Here is an 18736-nt window from a genome sequence, read left to right as displayed (position 1 = left end):
TGTTGCTGACAAGACGGATCGCAGACTTGATGACAAGAGCAAGCCCTGAGTTCCCGCCTGGGGGCTCTACCTTGATCAGAACACCAAACGTTGAATCTCTCTATCAAGAAATGTCTCCCTGATCCGGCCATTGCTCGGAGAACAAAGCCAGATGCAAAGCTGGAGCAAGTGACAAAGCTATCTTCATCAAAATTTCAGAACAGTGGGTGTCCGCTGCTCCAGGAAACAGCTGGACAAGATGTTGGACAACTGGCAAATCCTGCGCCAGCGAGACATAACCGAGGGATGTATATGCAGATGCAGGCTGGAGCACCAAGAATACATGCATTATTTAAATCTGTGCTACAGATTGTGGAACTGTGGGTAATGCAAGTGGAATTGGACAGCAATGGCCGAGACCTTGTTCCCAATACTCCCGGACATTAGCACATCATCCCATTCGTGGATGGTAAACTGTCTTCTCACAAGACCAGAAAAATACTCTTTTTTGGGTCTTTGTCCTCCACTCTTTATTCGGGAAAGAATCAGTAGCCGTGCTTGTCGGGCAAGGAGGAATGATCGCGATGAGCCCTGCACTGCATCGCCTTGTACTCTCATCAGACGTCAGGGCAGCCGCTGGAACCTGTTTGCATCCTCTTGTGTTTCAGAGAGAGGACAGTCAGGTTTCTGCGAGGCCCTCAAGATGTCTCGTCCCAACCACAAAAGATGGCAACAACAGAGAAATGATGTAAGTCTTGGAGACAACAAATAAAAGCAGAAATGAAGGAGTAAGCTGAAATTTTATCACCTAAGATTACATGTTAATGTATGAAATAAAATTGTCATCGATGAAATGACGTTCAGTTTTAACGATAACATCTTTACGAGTCTGTAATCCTGAGCTTCCTTTTTGAACAAGGCAGATGAAAAGCTTACGGTGTTTTTCAAGTTGAGAAGATTAGGTTTAATCTGAATGTTTTTTTAATTTAACTTGGTTGCTGTAGACAGGTTTAGTATAGGGTTTACCAAGAACATGCATTATGAATTTTCAGCCATCCATGGCTGAAACAGTGCGCATGTAGAAATCTGTGAGGTTGTGTTGTGCAGGGGGAATACAGAGCGGATTATGCTCTTAATAAATTCATTTCAAAAATCGAGTGGTTTACCGGCTCAACCGAAGGCTAAAAGAAACCTTTAAAAAAAATCCCCACTTGTGCAAAGCAGTGGCAGTACCCTGGCCGTCGACGCCCAGTTGCAGCTTGAGCCGGTAATCGTTTTTCACCTCTGGGAGCAATACATAGACTCCGACCAGTCAGGTAGCGGACATTTCAGCAATGAGATAATACGTTGCAGGTACTGGCCATAATGAGTGAGAATGACTCTTTTTTTTTTTCTTTTTTTTTTTTAACTGTAATGCACAGGGGTTTCCTTTGGTGAGTTATTTACATGTATCTGACACTCCATTTGCATGAGTCACATGATGATTAGGAAGCCCGCTTGTTAAAAAAACGCTGCATGCTACTAAATGCATTGAGGACGTCTTCTTCCAATTTACATTAATTGGGCCAACAGGTGCCTTGAGTTGGCTTGTCACGAAGGCAGGATGGTGGAGTGCAACGTGCAAATGAAGAGATTCCCGCTCTGATTTAGGATCATCAGGAGAGCAGCAATTCCAGTCCGGACCCCTCTCGTGAAGAATTCTGAAATCGTATCACACTGTGACAGTTCTACATGTACCTTTCTTGAAGCCTGTCTTGAAAGAAACCATACAATAAACTGACTAAGTGCTTACATATTATTATGATGGTAAATCAGTTGATTGGAGTGGGATAGGAACCTCTAACCTCTGACATCTGTGGTAGCGCTCCTCTGACTTAAATATCCAGCCTTTTTTTGATGATTCCTCCCCATATGCCAATGTCTGTGCTCAGTGTCAGCAGGCAGAACTGTGAGATGCCAAAGTTTCATTGGTCAAGTTGTGCACGACGTGCATCGGTTTGTGCATGTTTTAATATTCAACTCATTGTGACCTCCTACATGCAGATTAGAAGTCATCGGTCATAAAGACAACTATATGCCAGCAGGTCGCTGACCCCATATCTAAATGATACCAAGCGGTAGCGTTAGCGAATGGACCATTTATCTTATTTTTCCCAAACAGTGCCAAATTTCATTAGAAAACATCACTATGCAGATTGTTGTGCCGAGTAAAAAAAATGAGTGGGGAACCAGACACACGTCATATAGGTTTCATGGTTTTTGGCTGGTTATCCACCATTGCTAAGCACATATTTTATGTGCTTAGCCAATTTTCTGTTTTACAGCCATGGGGCATTGGGGCCGAATGTTGGCATGGGTGAGTTGAAGGTCGTCATGACTGCACTTCTCTCTCCTGCAACGGATGTATTAAATAAGCCACCCACAACATTTCAGGAAAAGCGGATTTCATGAATTCTTTCCCGAAGTGATTCATTTCATGAAAATCGAAAAACAAGGCCTTACATTTGGTAATTTTCTTCCAATTTGGAATTAAGTGAGACAGATGGGCGGTTGTATTAGCCAAGTCACACGATTTTCTGGGTTACCAGTTTTACCATGGAATACGTATTCTTTTTCTCCTTGTTTTGTTCAGCGTATTGAAAAGTGTGAGGTTAGGTGCTTGATGCCGAAAAGGTTGGGTGTTTGTAAGGGACTTCTTCCTCTGGACACAAAGTGGTCGGTTGCTGTATCATTTTCCGGGCCAGGCACACCATGGAGGAATCCTCCCCCACAAGAAGTTTCCTAATTGTTTAGTGATTCATCTCTGAAAGGTTGTGACCCGAGTGGACGCTATGGGGGGATTGGGGTTTCTGACCTGTGCCCACAGGTTACAGCTCTCACGCCTCCCAGCATTACATGCTCTGCCTCCCTCCTAGTTCAGCATGAACAGTGACAAGGGAATGTTGTTGTTGCAGGTCGTTTGAATAGCCTGTGACTCGAATTCAGACTGGAGGCCTTTTTTTGGTCCAGCTGGCTCTTGGGATTGACAATAACATTACTCTTGACAGTCTGCAATTGTAGGCTGTTTTTGGCAGAAGGGATGTCATATTCTTGTCAGCAAGGTTCGGACAGGTTTGCTGGTCTTGAGTCGCCCTTCACAAAGGATGAATTGATTTAGTTGCCCCGTGGTTCCAGTTTGCTTATTTTGTCAGTGGAAGTCTATGCAGTGGGGCCTTCACAGGCTAAAGGCCTCAGTATGGGATGGATTTTGGAAATGTTTCTTTTGGAAGTGTGAGGCAAGTACATCATAGCACGAGCTGACAATTTTCAAATTGGAGTGAGCTGGTAGTCATACTGGCTGTATAAATTGCACCCAGCAAATCTGCCGGTAAACTTCTGTCCAGGGTTTGGCTGATTTGAGGGGGATCGTACTTGTCAGAGTGGATGAAACTTTCAATTTGTTGTTGGAGATCAACTGGTAGTTTAATTTCTCTCTTCGGATGTCCTTGCCCCGCTCCTACTCTTTTCTGAGCTCCAGTTCTAAAAAAATCTCAGGAAGCTGGGATAGACTCATCTGAAACCTGTTTTGCCCGGTTAACCGCTGTGCTTTATTTGACGGGCAGGGGCTCAGACCGCCAGGCCATCTCGTGGTTTGCGCAGCCTCATTTTCTAATCTAAGGGGTAGGATGCAGAAAAGAGGTGTTTGCATGTGACATCCCCGGAGCGTAGCTGTTTTTCCCACTTGCCAGGACTGCCGTGGTGGAGAGGGATATGGGAGTGGCATTGGCCAGGCTAGGGGACGATATCTGGGCTTCCTGTCCCGTGCATTTGCTAACTGCACCTTTCCTTTCTCCCTCGTGTCTGAGAGGAATAACATTACTGTCTGAAGAAACTTGATAGCATGGGTAGGATTATTGAGACAGATGAACGAGCCCCTCTCAAATTAGCACTGAATTTTGCAAGCTTTATCAGTTGCTTTTGATAATACCAATTGGCTGTTACTGTCGTCCTCAGACTGGAGTTCTGTCCTCCTATCACGCATGTGTGTGAGGACAGGAAAGGTCCTCAGAAGTTTTCAACTTGCACCACCTACTATTAGGATTTATCTTCCCTGATGCATTTAAGTTTAGTAATTGGCCTCTGCATTTAAGTTTAGTAATTGGCCTCCCTGTGGTCATTGTCGACATGGAACGTACATATAGAGCCCGTGTCTATGTATGTGCACATCTAAATGAAGTTGACCTCGTGTCACAGGTCATGAGGTTAACAACGCTGTGGTCTTTCTCAGATGGTTCATCTTAATGAGGTATCAGAACTTTGTTCTGACAAGCACTGTCCTTGGCTCAGCTTGACAGAGTTGCCAAGCTCACAAGTTTATAGAGCACAGAAAAGTGTTTTTTTTTTCGCAACCAAAAGAAAAAGACCCCAAGAAGAAACAAAAACTGCCATAGCTGTACTTGAGTCCGACTCCAGCCCAGTCAACAGTCCCTTCATGAGACCAGCAACAGCAAATAGTTTGAACAGTGACAATGTAATGCTTCTGTTGCTGTTCATTTGAGTAGCTCATGATTTAGCTTGGACTGGATGACTTGTGATATGAGTTGCAGGGACTTGTGATCGGGCCCGACCTTGAAAAACCTTGAAGGGGATTTCTTGAAATGCTTCCAAGGTTTGTAACACTGCGTGCGGCCATCTCTGTTCTTCAACCGCTCACTTCTCTGCAGTGCCACCCGCCATTTCTGTCCAATCTCCCTCGCCCTGCTTGGCACGAGTCCTCCCATTTCTGGATTGTTTTTGTCACGGTGGCGCCAAGCTGTGGCCAGTGGCCAGTCGACTGTCTGTAGCCGTGAGCTACCAGCTTCCCAGATGCATTCCCCAGTCACCTTTGCCTGGCGACAGTGGCTTCGTTCAAAAAAATTAAGAAGACATATTGGGAGGAATTGATTGGAGATTAATCCACGTGCCTTGTGGGATAGAGTTACTCTCAAAATATAGGAATGTACAGTATGTTGTGCCCCAGCACAATTTCTTTTTTGGGGGGGTTCAATTTTTCTGTGACACTTGGTGTGTTTTGCTGGTCATCAGTTCCTGCATTCGTCCTTACAAGTCAACTTGTGACAGGCTTGTCTTGGCCCTGTGGCATTCTGTCTGTCTGCTGTCAGGGTGAGAAGGGGATGTAGGAATCATGTCTCTCAGGGACTGTAAATGCTTGCTCTTTAGTGCACTGTTGAAGTTTTATGAAGGAACTGGGAAATTTGCTTAGCGCAAAAAACAGGTTGCCAACCCACACATCATGGTGTGTGTTTTGCCTGTGACTGGTATCTTGCTCATTCCTGCTTAGCACATGAACTTGCTGAGCAGGATTAATTGTTGGGCGAAGCTGGTCCAAGATGTTGGCTGCTTGCATAGTGAAGAAAGACTGAGCAGAGGTCTGTTGGCCTCCGTGTCGCCACGCTCAATGCCACTGGCGCTCGCAAGTCGGTGGCATGGGTAGCCGTCAAGCTTTTCTTTGTGTCAAAATTGTAAAGCGCTGTCTCACCTCTAAGTGAGTTTAAGTACAAAAAGACGGGGAGGTAGCAAGAGATTGGCCATGGTACCTTGCAGGGCAGCCTTAGAATTATAGGTTGAGTTCGGGTGGCCTGTTCTTGACATGGATTTCTTGTTCTCGCTAAAGCTCTTGCTAAAGCTGCGTCTCACCTCCAAGCAAGCTTAATAGGGTTTAGTGTTGATGACAGCAATATTATCGACAAGAGATTTGCCAAGGTGCCTTGTAGGGCGGCTCTGGAAGTGTACCCGTATCGTTGTTGCATTGGCAGCTAGCCAAGTAAAACAAACTGGGGGTTCTAGCACCTCGTACTTTTTGTGTCGGGCAGGCTGACGAAAAATGGAGACAGGATCATGAAACATGCAACAAAAAAAAGCTGTTTTCTTCCTTTTTGGCAACTGTTTTCAGTGGTCACAGCTACGTAGATACAATTGGGGGGGTTGAAGAAAACATCTGAGCTTCGATGGTGTGGAGGGGAGGAATTATTTTTTGCAAGAGAAGCACTTTTAGCCTCTTGTTTTCAGAAAAATTGGACTTGCACTTCAGTTTTTTTATTTCAAATTTGCAAAATCAATTTTTTTTTTCAAAATCCCAGATTTCAAATTTGCGAAATCATATTTTTTTTCATAATCACAGATACTTATCATTGCTTTGAACAAGGAATCATGTTTTAGGGCGGTGAGTGCTAAATTTGGTTGGTACCACCTCTCAAACCCCACAGGACCGAGTATTCAATTGAGCAGGAGTGCTCCGTGCTGATGGTTTTTGAGGCAGGCGCCATTCTCAAGTGCCTGTTCTCGGCTGACTGAAATCCCCCGATGGCCTGTAACAAACTGTCATGACTGCATTCAACACGCTGCTCACTTTTTCTTTCATTCTCTCTCATGTTCAGGAAAGTGAACAAGTCCTACCGTGGCAAAGCCTGTCCGATCGTGGTACACTGCAGGTAGGTGAAGATAACGCTGTGGGGAGGGGGGGGGAGAGATGGGGTGGGGGAGGTAATGACTCGGCACATTCTCGAGGATGCGTCTTTTCCTCATCCCGCCAGCTTAAAGAAGAGGTTTAAGGATTTGGGCTCAGAGAATTAACTCAGACACACGCCCTTGGCCTCAACTGCCAGACTCGATAAGGCAGACATTATAATTGTCTTTTTTTTTTTTTTAAGTTACGGTTAAATTGGGTTGTAAGCTGATGACAGAAGACTATTGGAATGCATTACGTGAAGCAAGTTTGAAGCCATGCTGCACGGGTTGGAAGGCATCTAGTAGGACTGGAAACCAGGTCATTCCTTTTTTCAATCAATTATTGGCAAATGCCGAGCCAGAAATCTAAACTGCATTGTTTCATTCCTTACAAAGGCCAAACTGACTTGATTTTTATCTTCCACCGATCCTGGGGCATTACAGCATCTAATTCTTGACAAGAAGAAGATTAACACGTTGCTGAGAAGCTGTACAATTTGGTTAATTAATTCTTCAATTGTGACACAAAAACATCAACATGTCGGCTTCACCCTTCGTGGCAAGTTACCGCCTGAGTAATTTGGTCCCTGTACGTCTGTCACGTTTTGGTAGACATGTTGGAAATGCATTTGAATGTGGTGTCTGGCTAAAGGCCAACACATGCCTTCTGGTCGGACATACTTTAAAGCTTAGGATTTGGTCCCACAAAATACTCTAGTCAGTTGGATAAGACTTTTAAGCTGGTAGGACCTTCACTTCTAAGTTTATCACGCTCAAGACCCCCATCACTCTAGTGGGATTTTCCCGGCCTCAGTTTCAACTCCAGCCGTGGTTTCAGGTGATTTTCTGGACCCCGTGTCCAGGCACCTGATGTTTATCCATAAGTTGCCCTGAGGTTGTTCCTCGTGTCCCCTAGGGATTGATATGATGGAATGCTTCTGAATCATTCTGAAGCCAGAATTGGAGTCCAAGTTAGAGGCAAGAGAACGCTTTGGAAATAGCTCACGTGGCTGCACACTGTTTTCTTCTTTGTTTTCTGGGCCGACCAACTTCTTTATATTTTATAGGACGGAGGTGTTTCCAAGCAAAGCTCTCAACTTCTTTTGTTTCCCTTCATTTAGAATTACCCCAACTGTTAGTTAATGAAAGAAAAATAATCCAAAGAGTCAATTACAGAATCAAACTTCCAAGTAAAGAGTGTAGAGTAGAGAACCGAAGTGAATACATCACCTGCACAATTACATGTATGTGTGTAAAAGGCGTTACCGCAAGAACCAGCATGTGCACCAACACGCGGGTGTACTCCATTCGTCTGCACCAGACTTCCTGGTTCAAATGGCGTCCTGCTTTGGTACTCTGTAAGCGCTACAGTGATGTCGTTGTAATGAATATGGAAAAGGTCACAACCCAAGCCCAAGATTGGCCAAAAAAGATGTGCAGCCTCTCGGCAAAGTTGCTCTGCACGATTCGAGAAAAAATAAAAAGTGCTGGCTGCACTGGCTGGCCTCTTTGTCCAGAACACGGGGGGAGGGGGGGGTAATTGGGAAGGGGGGCCGGTTTGAGGGTTGCCTGGATTTACCCCTCCCCGACCCCCCCTCCTCCCACGGCCCAGTCTGTGGTCAGAGTGACTAATAGGCAGCACAGGTAGTAAACAGGGCCAAGGTAAGGGGGGAAGGGTGCCGGGGAAACGAAGGTCTGCCATCAGGGCATGTTTCATGATCAGCATTTCATGCCAGACGTAGGGGTTGGGAAGTGTGACATTTTGGAGTATCCACGCGAAGACAATATCACTGTCAGATTACGTGGTCAGATTCAGAGGCGCGCGGCTTTTCCTGCGGGTTATTCACTTAGGGTTCGTGTCACATCCGAAAATATCTGAAAGTTTTTTGTTTGTTTCTGGTTTGGTTTCGACTTCTTCTTGTTTTTGCCTCTGTGGACAGAAGGTTTGGGATATTTGGTGGGAGGGGGTACAAGACTGCACCCAGGAGTTTTATGAACTTGCCTTCTAGAGGAAAACATTTCTGAACATTTCTTGATTACTTTTTAAAATCCAGCCGTAAGAATTTTTTAATTGGAGGCACCTGAGGTTTGAGGCGTGGATTGAACAGACGATTGCTCTTGGCATGGTCTGTGTTACAGTTTTTACAAAAACCAGAACACCAGCAAACTGTCCTGTGCCTAATTAGTAAGCCCATCCGCACCACCTAATGGACACCGGCTTACTGGCGGCAGTGACGTAAGCCTGTCACCATGTAACCTGTTGTTGCAACATTGCCAGTAAATGTATTTTGACAACTGGGAACAATAACAGGATATTGCTATTGGCTGTTCAATGTTACACCCTCCCTCCCTCCCACAAGCTTCTCTTCCCAAAACTACCAAAGCCACAAAATCTTGTTTGAGAACCTTAAGATTCAGCAAGTTTTTCAAGAGACTGTGTCTAAACCTTGGGTTGCTTCCCTCATTCTGACAGACATCCCACAAATGCAGATATTGAAAGCTTCACTAGAGTGGTTGTCTTAAATAAAAAGAGACTTGTAGCACACGACAGTTAATTACATGAGTCACTTCCTAACAGCTCTCTTCTCGCAAACTAACCCGCCCCCTCCAACATGCTCGCACTAATTTCAGTCAGGAAGGCACATTAAATGCTGAGGAAAAGGAGTTATCTTCTCATTTTGTAGAAGTTGGGGAAGCCAGGCTGAGCCGAAGGAAGTCGGTGATGAGACAGGTGTTATGATTCCATCACGGAAAAAAAGAAAATCCGACTGCTCTCTCGATGGGACGATGCTGTTGTTTGTGTACTTGTCAGAGTAGTATCACAGGATCTGTCGTCATTATTCCCAAAAGTGTTCGGTCATCCCAATCTTCCCATGATACCTAGCACATTGCTCTAAAAGGTTAAAGGTCAAAATCCCCTCTTCATGAGAAGGGTCTCAAGGATGAAAATATTTCTTGTGATGTTGTGGGTTATTTGTGTTTAATTACTGATTTATTCTATCTCTTGTGGGAGGTTCTAGTTAGTGTTATTGATCATAATAAAAGAATTTATTTGCATTTAAGGCCATTTATTTCTCAAATTTTTTTTTCTTATTACCTTTACATCATTATAATTTGATAATTCTTTGTCAGTTTGAAAGCTAGGAAGCATTAATTACATTACCGATTTCCTAAAAATGGTTCTGTGACTTTTTATTCCCACATGACTCATGTTGTTTCTGAGGGTCCATCTAATTTAAGGCCGTCCCTGAAAGACCCATTTCAGAATTGACCTCCATGATTATGCGGGATGAGTGCTGATGTTGGATGATTGGTTGGTGGTTTTTTTGGAAGGAACAGATTAAATTGACAGGTGTCAGTGTCGTTTAAACTCAGGTCCATGAAATCCATTGACCACTGGTCCTGAGCCAGACAGTTTATTGTGACAGCTCTCCCTCTCAGGAGCAAATGGGCATCCTTCTCAATTGGGCACTTTGCATGGCCAATCTTAGCCAGGTGTGGGGAAGTTGCAGAATCCGGATGTATCTCATGGGAAATTTAGGGTATTCGCGGGGGGGGGCCACATTTCAGTTAGATTCCCCAATGTAGTGTATTCATTTGAAAATGTTAAATTTGAAGAACCAGACTCTATTCTATGATTTCATTCCAACCCCCAAAATCACCTGGTACCATTCCATTAAGGGTTTCAAATGAATACATTACATTCAGGAGTACGACTGGAAATGGGTCTCTTGCAAATACGGTCTACTGAGGTGGGTTCAAGAACTAGGATTCTTAAGTTTAACAGTCAGGGGGAATGATCCATCATAAGTCCCTGAAAGTCAGTAAATTAAACTAATTGCCGATACTATCCAAAAAGAAAACCATGAACAGAAGAGTTCTTTACCTGTCAGTACACTATACATGAGGACCGTTCAGGTTTCCAATTATCAATTAGTCATGGCTTTAACTGATCTGACCATTCTTTGTCCCCATAGTGACGGAGTCGGCCGCACTGGCACTTACTGCTTAGTGGACATGGTACTGACCCGCATGACCAAGGGCGCTAAGGAAATTGACATTGCCGCCACGCTGGAGCACATACGAGATCAGCGACCAGGTGCTGTCAAGCTGAAGGTAGGGTCAAAAGCCAATCACAGTTTAAAGATTAAGGAAAATTGGCACAATGCCAAATCTAACAGCGACGGGAGTGACCTGTACAAGTGTTTGCCCATTGGAGTCTTGACCATCCAGTTTTTGAGAGAAAGCCCAGTGATCAATTTTGGCCATTGCACCGATGCAAAATTCAATCCAAAAAGTCGCCGTTTCCCTGATCTCAGTTTCGGTTTGAAAAGTGCTGAAGACTTTCAGCAAGATTGCTATTTTTGGAGCAGGAAACAGCGACATCTGGCAGATTGTCTCAGATCTGATCAAAACGTACAGGCCAACAACATATTTTTTTTAACCTGGCCAACGGCCCGTCAAGGTGGTAACATTCTCTGGCGATAACTGCTACCACCTTTTCAGCTGTCCTGGATCTCCAAGCCTCCTATCCGGCTGTTTCCAACTGACGGATGCAGAGATCGAGATCCATCATATCTGATTCTGGGTTTCCTGTTTCACCCAGAGTCGTCGAGTCGTTCAGCCAGAGAGGAATCCATCAAGAGGTTCGCTGAACTGACAAGGCTCTGTTGAGCTCCCTTCCACCCTCGCAGCGGTGGCCCTTCCCTCTCAGACATGTGCGAGGAATTTCCCCCTTGACCCTCCTCCTCATAAACTGTCCGATTTAGGCTCTCATTTTTAAGGATCTCCCCCTGTGTTCTGTGACCTTAATGGGTGGTCAAAGGTTAAACATAGGTCGGAAATGCCGTATAACTCGAAGATTTCCAAGAACAGTGGGATTAAGTCTCAGTAAACCAAATCAGAGCAGCTTGTTTATCAGCTGTCCCTGGAAGTGGGGGGGGGGAGTTAAAAGGTTTATTCCAACAGATCGGTCTGATTTATTCCGTTTTTTTCAGCAGCTGTCCTGCTGCCTTGGAAACAGGGTCAGGCATGACAGCTGACAAGGTTAGGCCGCGTCTATTGTTTCTTGATCTGCGAGTATTGTCGGAAGTTCCCAAATAACAGCAACTGGGCCAACGTTCAAAGCCTTTGAGCCCGGCCAACCGCAAGCCTTCCTGCATGTGTTCAGTACATTCTCCCCAAGGCCCACTGAAAATCACAAAGGCCATTCTCGTTTTCATGGCAGATCCGTGAGTTGTCTGTTTAATCGGGGTTAATCCCAGCTGATTGTTTTCGAGAAGAGAGTGACGCATTTCTCTTCCACAGCCGGCAGCTTCAATAGTTCAAATGAACTTTGCTGTTTACTGGAACTGATTTCCGACAGTTGCTCATTTTCAAGCTGGTGGCTTCCAATGCAATTTAAAATGAGCAGAGTGGAAGAGAATTTCTTATAATATGGGCGACTCACAATACAGGGCGCCATCAAAAGTTTTACCCACACGGTTGACACGCTGGTGCGATTAAGTGCACCTCTTACATAATTTGAGGATATCTGATTGATTGAGGCATTCCCTGCACCACACAAAACCATCGTTTTGACCACCTAACCCCCATTCACAATAATTAATATCGAATTTTCAACTAAGATAAATAGACAGTCGGGAAAAGAAATTCAAGTTTTCGTGCACAGGACAGTCAGCGAATGAGACCTTGTCAACTATTTATCCCATATAGCACTGAGAAGGACCTTTCCATGACAGCCTCTCGGTGGCGCACTGCATTGTGAATCACCTGTATTGCTTTCACGCAACTATCTGAGGTGTGAGTCTTGTAAAATACATTCCCTTTAGTGACCTCTCCTTGGTCAAGTTATTGTCTCAATTAGACATGATCCCACATTTAACTTTTAAAACTTTCCTCTTTGTGTTGTTCTTTCCTTCTTTTTTTTTTAAATCTCTCTGTCTGTAAAACAGTTCAAGCGAGAGTGATTTTGAACCATAGCCTTAGTGCCTGTGTTTCAGACACTCGCATCGTGTGTAAGCCTAGATTTTCAAGGGAGGGAGCAATGAACTCCCTTAGGCAGTGACATAGCCAAGGGAGGTCAACTGCCCCCTCCCCCTTGGGAACTCGTGCCCCCCCCCACCATCCCCTCTGAGAAGGGCCACGTGCACGTCATTATTATTTATTATTACCCCACAAGGCCCCATGTATAAGCGCTTATACATGGGGCCTTGCGGGGTACCGGAACAATGGGAAGTACCCCACAAGGCCAGTTTTTATCTTGTGGGGTACCGATTTTGGTACCCCACAAGAATTTCTTGAAACTGATATTTGGAGATTACTCAAAAAGGGGGAATTTTGTGTGGGTAAAACTCCGTCACAAATTGAAGTGTTTTAAATAAGGGACATATGGTCGAAATTTCAACCCAGGAAAGTGAATTTGGTCTAAATTGGAGTGATTTGAAATTTTTTGCATGTCGTGTGGGAGTTTTGTATACGAGAACAAAGGAAATACCCCACAAGTATAGCTGTGTAAGGAAGGATGTTCCCACAAGTGACTTCACAGATTTTTGGGTCGCTGTTGTGCAGCAGTTGTCCTCCGGCAACTCTGTGCAGATCAGAACGACCAGCTCTCAGGCCGTAGCGTGTACAACTGCAGCTACATATCTCTGGTTGTCATTGAAGTCTGTTGAGCCCCAACGTTGTGTCATGTGGTCATTTTCCCGCGGTCCATTGGTTTGTTGTTAATTGCCGTGGCGTCTAAAAAGCAGCCAGGATTATTCCCACCATGCATCATCGGTGACAGCCACTTTGTGTGGTCATACCGGCATGCAGACCGTTTGCATGCTATAAATCTACACAGATATGGACCAATAGTATGCAGAGGGTCGAAAAACTATGGTGTTTCTCCGATGGACATTTCAAGTGTTCAAAATATTGACCTTCAAAATGATGGATTAGGATACAAGTTCATGATCCGAGGCTTAGTCCACCTGGTGAAACATCTTCCAAATGTAGACAAATGTCCACTGGTTAAGAGAGACAAAGGAAGTGTCAATTATGGATGATTATTAAAGATTTGGGAAGGCGCGAAAGCTTGGATAAGCAATTGTGTTTTCCATCTTTCTGCTAAATTCTGCATATCTCAAAATCTCAAGAGAGCTTTTTCAAAAATGTTTGTTCTCACTTTTTGACCTTCTTCGAATGATCTTGGCCATGCATTGATGGATTTCATTGAAACGTGGTGCCTCCAGTTGCAATTCAAGTCACAAGCTTATTTATATGAATGGCACAAAAGCATTAATTTGTCATTATTCATCCAGTTACTTGTGACGGGTCTTGGGACTTGTCTCGTGCATGGTCTTGTGACTGGTCTTGTGATTGGTCTTGTGATTGGTCTTGTGACTGATCTTGTGATTGGTCTTGTGACTGGTCTTGGGACTGGTCTTGGAATAGGTCTTTGGACTGGTCTTGTGACTGACTGGTCTTGTGCATGGTCTTGTACATGGTCCTGTGACTGGTCTTGTGTCTGGTCTTGAGTCTGGTCTTGTGTCTGGTCTTGAGTCTGGTCTTGAGTCTGGTCTTGTGTCTGGTCTTGTGTCTGATCTTGAGAATGGCCCTATTACGGTCCTGATAACAACACTGATTCCTACGTGTAGGTTGATCAGTTACTGCTATAATAAAAGGCAAGGGTAGGCAAGGCACTGTGCGATTGTCCTATTTTAGGGCCAAATCTTGTGGATTTCATGAAGGATCTTGGAGGTGAAGACTAATATCTTGAGCCAGTCCCCGCATCGCTAGTCCTTTTTGGTGGAAATGGTCGACAAGACCACCGGCTCTGTACTTCGCTCACACATAATATAGTCAAAAACAGTAGATCATCCTCAGCTTGGCTTCGTGTTTCCATCAACAAAGGGTACATTACGTCGTACATGTATCCCTGTCGCAGGAAGTGCGCATCCAGCAGCCGTGTCAGCAGCAGAGGTCCGTGTGTTCTTGTCAGGCAGCATTTCCAGGGTGTGGGAGGTGACGTGAGGGTCACTTGACCAATTGATGGCATCTCATCCGAGCAGGATGAATGTTGTACATTGCACAGACTGATGTGACGAAACAATCTTCCAAGAGCTTCAGACTGCGCGTCAGTTTTGACAAACCATTTGGGAAGCGCACTTCCATTTGCATTTTTGTGTGTGTGACAGTGTGAAGATTTACAGAGTTCAGATTTGGTCAACTTCATGGTGACGATTGTTCTGTGCACTGTGAACATTTATCTTCCATAATTATCCTGAAGTGAAAAACTTGAAGCAGGTGGAACACTGAATCAATGTACCAATACTTTTAGGAGGGCCCTGTACCTGATGATGGTAACCATTCACTGTTCTGGTGTTTGCTCAACCAGTGCCATGAAGGAGCAACTGCACAGGGAGCCATTGTGCTAATTTGTTCTTTTTCTTTCGTCATCTGTGTTCCCATGGTAACCACATCTTTCATCCTCTCACCCCACGCAGGAGCAGTTTGAGTTTGCCCTGACAGCCCTAGCTGAGGAAGTCAACGCCATCCTGAAGGCTCTACCGCAGTGAGCCCGTTAAGATAGACAAAGAAAAAAAATTCATGTCTCCCATTACTTGCTGCCAGCCACCGTAACCATGGTAACCAACAACAGATCAGCAAGCCTCGGTGTGTGGACACAAAGGACTAATTTTCAACCACGGTGTACACGGAGGAGAGAAAAACATGTAAAGAATGCGTTTTATTATAGTGATGGCCAGTGCACTTAGATATCCTAAGGTCACAGAGTTTGACACGCAACAGTTGTCCCTCCTTAATCGGGTAACTTTGACTGCCCATGTCTTACGACAAAAAAATTAGATTGCAAATGAAGCAGAGTAACTCCAGACTGCATTGATATCCAACTCAACTTGTTAGCGCATCACGTCAGAGGGCAGACATCTTTGCTGAGTCAAACGTGCAATAAGTTGTTTTTTAAAAAAGAATAAAAAAAAAAACAATCAGTACTCCTGTTTTTACACAAGTCAAATAAAGCCTGCATCTCCACGGCAGAATTCGGGCATCAAAGTTATCCGTGTTGTGAGTGATGGAAATAGCTAAGAAATAAATTGCAGTATAAATCAGACTTGGTGTCATAAAGCCACTGTACAGTAAGTGCTTGGTAGAAGTAGTTATATTTATTTATCTTTTGCAAAACATGCCCAAAGGTAGTGAAAAATGTATATTTTTCTTTTGTTGCTCAAAGTGAGTTGATTTAAAGGAGTCAGCTGAATTGGGACTCGGGCCCAGGACCATTGCACTGAACGTCCAGTGCTCTCGTCGTTGAGTACCTGTCTGATGCTTAAACTTGAATTGGTGACTCATTACAGGGAAGGGGGGGGTCGCATTCTGAAATCAGTATGTGTGACGTTCTCTGCGCCTTTGCACACTTGAATCATGTTTCATAAGAGCAAGCCCGAGGCCTGTCTGTGATCCCACGGCGTTGGAATTGTTGGGTGATGCACAGTTCGTACAGGTGGCATCCTCATAGCTTTTATCGTCCCAGTGGGTGACATTTTTACCCACTGGCTGATATTTTTGTTTTCGGTCCTGCTAAAATAAAAAAAAAGAAATACCCCACCCAGTTTGAAAACAGTACCAGATGGAATGTTTCCTTCAAGTTCCAGTTTCTGTGCAGGTTTGGGCCCAGAGATGTCATTGCCAAACAAGGTTGTCAAAAATTAATTCAATCAAGATGCATTATCGCCAACTCCCCACTCTCTGCAGGTGTGTCATTTAACGTGATTAAGCTTGAAACAATCTATTTGCACCTGGTGTGGCCCTATCCAGAGGGGGGGGTGTGTGTATGTGGGTTGACCGGGCCGTTCACTCCATCGACGTCTCCCACAAGAGAATGATGTTGACACGGAGCGTACCAGGAACATACATGTGGGCATGATTTTCCACGCAGAGGAAGCAATTGATAATGCTGTAATCTGGCAGCCAGGGAGGGGAAGGGGCTTGCTCTCTCTTTGTCGTGGTGGGTTATCATTTACATGATTCTTGTGGAGCACAGACGTCAAGTTGGGGTCAAAATTTTAAGCTACAGGTCATTCATCTTGTCATTTCTTCATTGAAAACTTAAGCATATTGCCGACGCTCTGTAATGATTTACTGATTTAAGGCCCATGACTTTTGAAACCCACCCAGCTCCTGGAAAACCCAAGTGGATGTCTTCAGTTCATTCCTGCTTTCGTTTCTTTCCTTTTTTTTGCTTTCTCGAGGGAAGTGGTAACAGTTTTTCAAAATAACTTTGTACCCTACTTGACACATCTCCCTTTGGCAAGGCAAGCACATTTGAGGGCCATAAAATATGGAAATGATTTATTGTATAAACAATATACCTGATGACTGCCACAGCAGAGACATTGCAATTTCAGCTGACAAGAGTGAAATGGCGACTAATCAGAAATCGGCTGGTTGGTGCAACAGCTATATAGAAGACAACTATTTAATGTAAACATACTACATGTAAAATATATATAGATTTATCAAATTTATGATAATGGACACTGTGATTATAAACCCGTAGAGCTTTAAAATAGTGTTTTGTCCTTTGTGCGTGTTGTGCAATTATGCTGTGTGTCCGTAAAATTTGTGAAAATCATGAACGTCATCCATTTCTGTAGAACGCGTGGAGCTTCTGGGCCACAGTTCCACATTCCTGAATCTTGAATTGCCACGGCAACACCTTTTTAAAATCTCAATCATCATTCCATGAATTTCAAGGACTGCTTTTTGTGCTTGTAAAATGAATAACTGTAAATGATATTTTTACAGTTGAAAATATTCCAATTCCAGTTATTTGACAACGACAACAACAGACACTTTGAGTTGAGATTCCCATTGTGCTCAGGTAAGAATGACTGCAATATTTTCTGGTAAGGATTTTTTAGAATGACCATGATTTCAGATTTCTCAAAGTGACTTCTCATGGCCTGGTAGTGAAACAAAGTTGTGCATGAAAACTGATCACACTTGCGGTACGCACTATGAGAACACGCTTGCATGGAAATCAACTTGAATTGCACGGCAAATTTCTGCTGGGTACCATTCAGTTGAATTCTTTTAACGTCAACATTTGCTACTACTACAATCCCACTGATTTAACGGAGAGGTTTATCTTGTATATTTTGGCGGCAGTTATGTTAAATTATTGATCATTCCAGCTCGTCTTCAGTACTCTTAAGGAATTAAATTTTGGTAGGTAAAATCTGATTATTTTCAGTTTTCACGGGATGAAGCGTACACACTGGTTTTTTTCAAAGGTGTTGTAAACATCTCAGTTGTTGATAAATTGCGGAATTCTTTAGAATTGCAACATTTGGGTTGTGATCTGCGATCAGTGATTCATTGATTAATTACAATCTATTGTGATTTAAGCCACTAAAATTACTAACTTCATTGGTATATTATTCACGTACCACACATGATGGTGTACGTACGTGTATGCCCAGTTCACTTCTTGGCCATTTCATTGGTGTTTTGGACTATAGTTTAAAAAGGCATCACTGTCTGGGGGAAAAATTTAGCATAAAAAAACAATTTCCAAACTGTCACTTCACATTTTATGGTTTTAGTTACCCGAAATTATGATCATGATTTTTATTTGTACATACAAATTACCAAGTTTGCCATTTTTTTATCAATACAATGGAATATGAGTTCAGTACCAAAGCTGAATTTTTGTTTTATTTACACTCGATCAAACTGATGTCTGCAATTGTTTATAAGGTGTTTATTTGAATTTAATGAAAATAGGATATGAATCACGAGTCCAAAAATCCAAGAGAATATGTAAATTATGTCAAATATTGCAGCCAATCAGTCCGCTCCATGCTAGATTATGCAGCTATGAGTTCTTACAAGAAACTCTGTGATTGGTGGATACTTGTCCATTTATTTTAGTATATTTATTGGCCTATAGTATTAGTTGTATCAGATTTATTTATTAACTTGGGTTGCTAATGAGTAAGACTGAAAAAAGTCCACGACCGCTTAACAGACAAAAGTCCTGTATAAAGTGCCGCTTACTTGCTTAGTTGAGTTTGTATTATTAGTTATTGTGAAATTGAGTCATGATATCGTCATGCGTGTCAAAGGTCACGGTCACGAATAAAGCACTAGGCCTCCCTGTCTAGATCTAAATGAGCATCTGGAATTAAGCTGTCCGTGGAATTTCTTTCAGTCGTCAGTTATATTATGAGCTTTTTAACACAGATTTCGGCCCCTCTGCACCAGT

At 43.6% G+C, this 18736-nt stretch overlaps 1 protein-coding gene across 3 annotated transcripts in view; it reads left to right on the top strand.

Moving 5' to 3' along the window:
* LOC147796360 (receptor-type tyrosine-protein phosphatase N2-like) overlaps nt 1–18655 on the top strand; it is a 150675-nt gene extending 132020 nt beyond the window's left edge. For all 3 annotated transcript variants that reach the window (XM_022224207.2, XM_087148115.1, XM_087148117.1), the window contains 3 exons: nt 6396–6449; nt 10443–10581; nt 14955–18655. In XM_022224207.2, coding sequence (XP_022079899.2) covers nt 6396–6449; nt 10443–10581; nt 14955–15026 — 265 coding nt within the window. In that variant the 3' untranslated portion in view covers nt 15027–18655. The remainder of the gene's footprint in view (nt 1–6395; nt 6450–10442; nt 10582–14954) is intronic.
* The last annotated feature ends 81 nt before the right edge of the window (nt 18656–18736 follow it).

This window comes from Acanthaster planci, linkage group LG17, assembly GCF_054643075.1.
Source record: "Acanthaster planci isolate LZ-2023a linkage group LG17, COTS_SCS, whole genome shotgun sequence".
Taxonomy (NCBI): Eukaryota; Metazoa; Echinodermata; class Asteroidea; order Valvatida; family Acanthasteridae; genus Acanthaster; species Acanthaster planci.
Note: the sequence above shows the minus strand (reverse complement) of the source record. Positions and strands in the feature narration are given on the sequence as shown.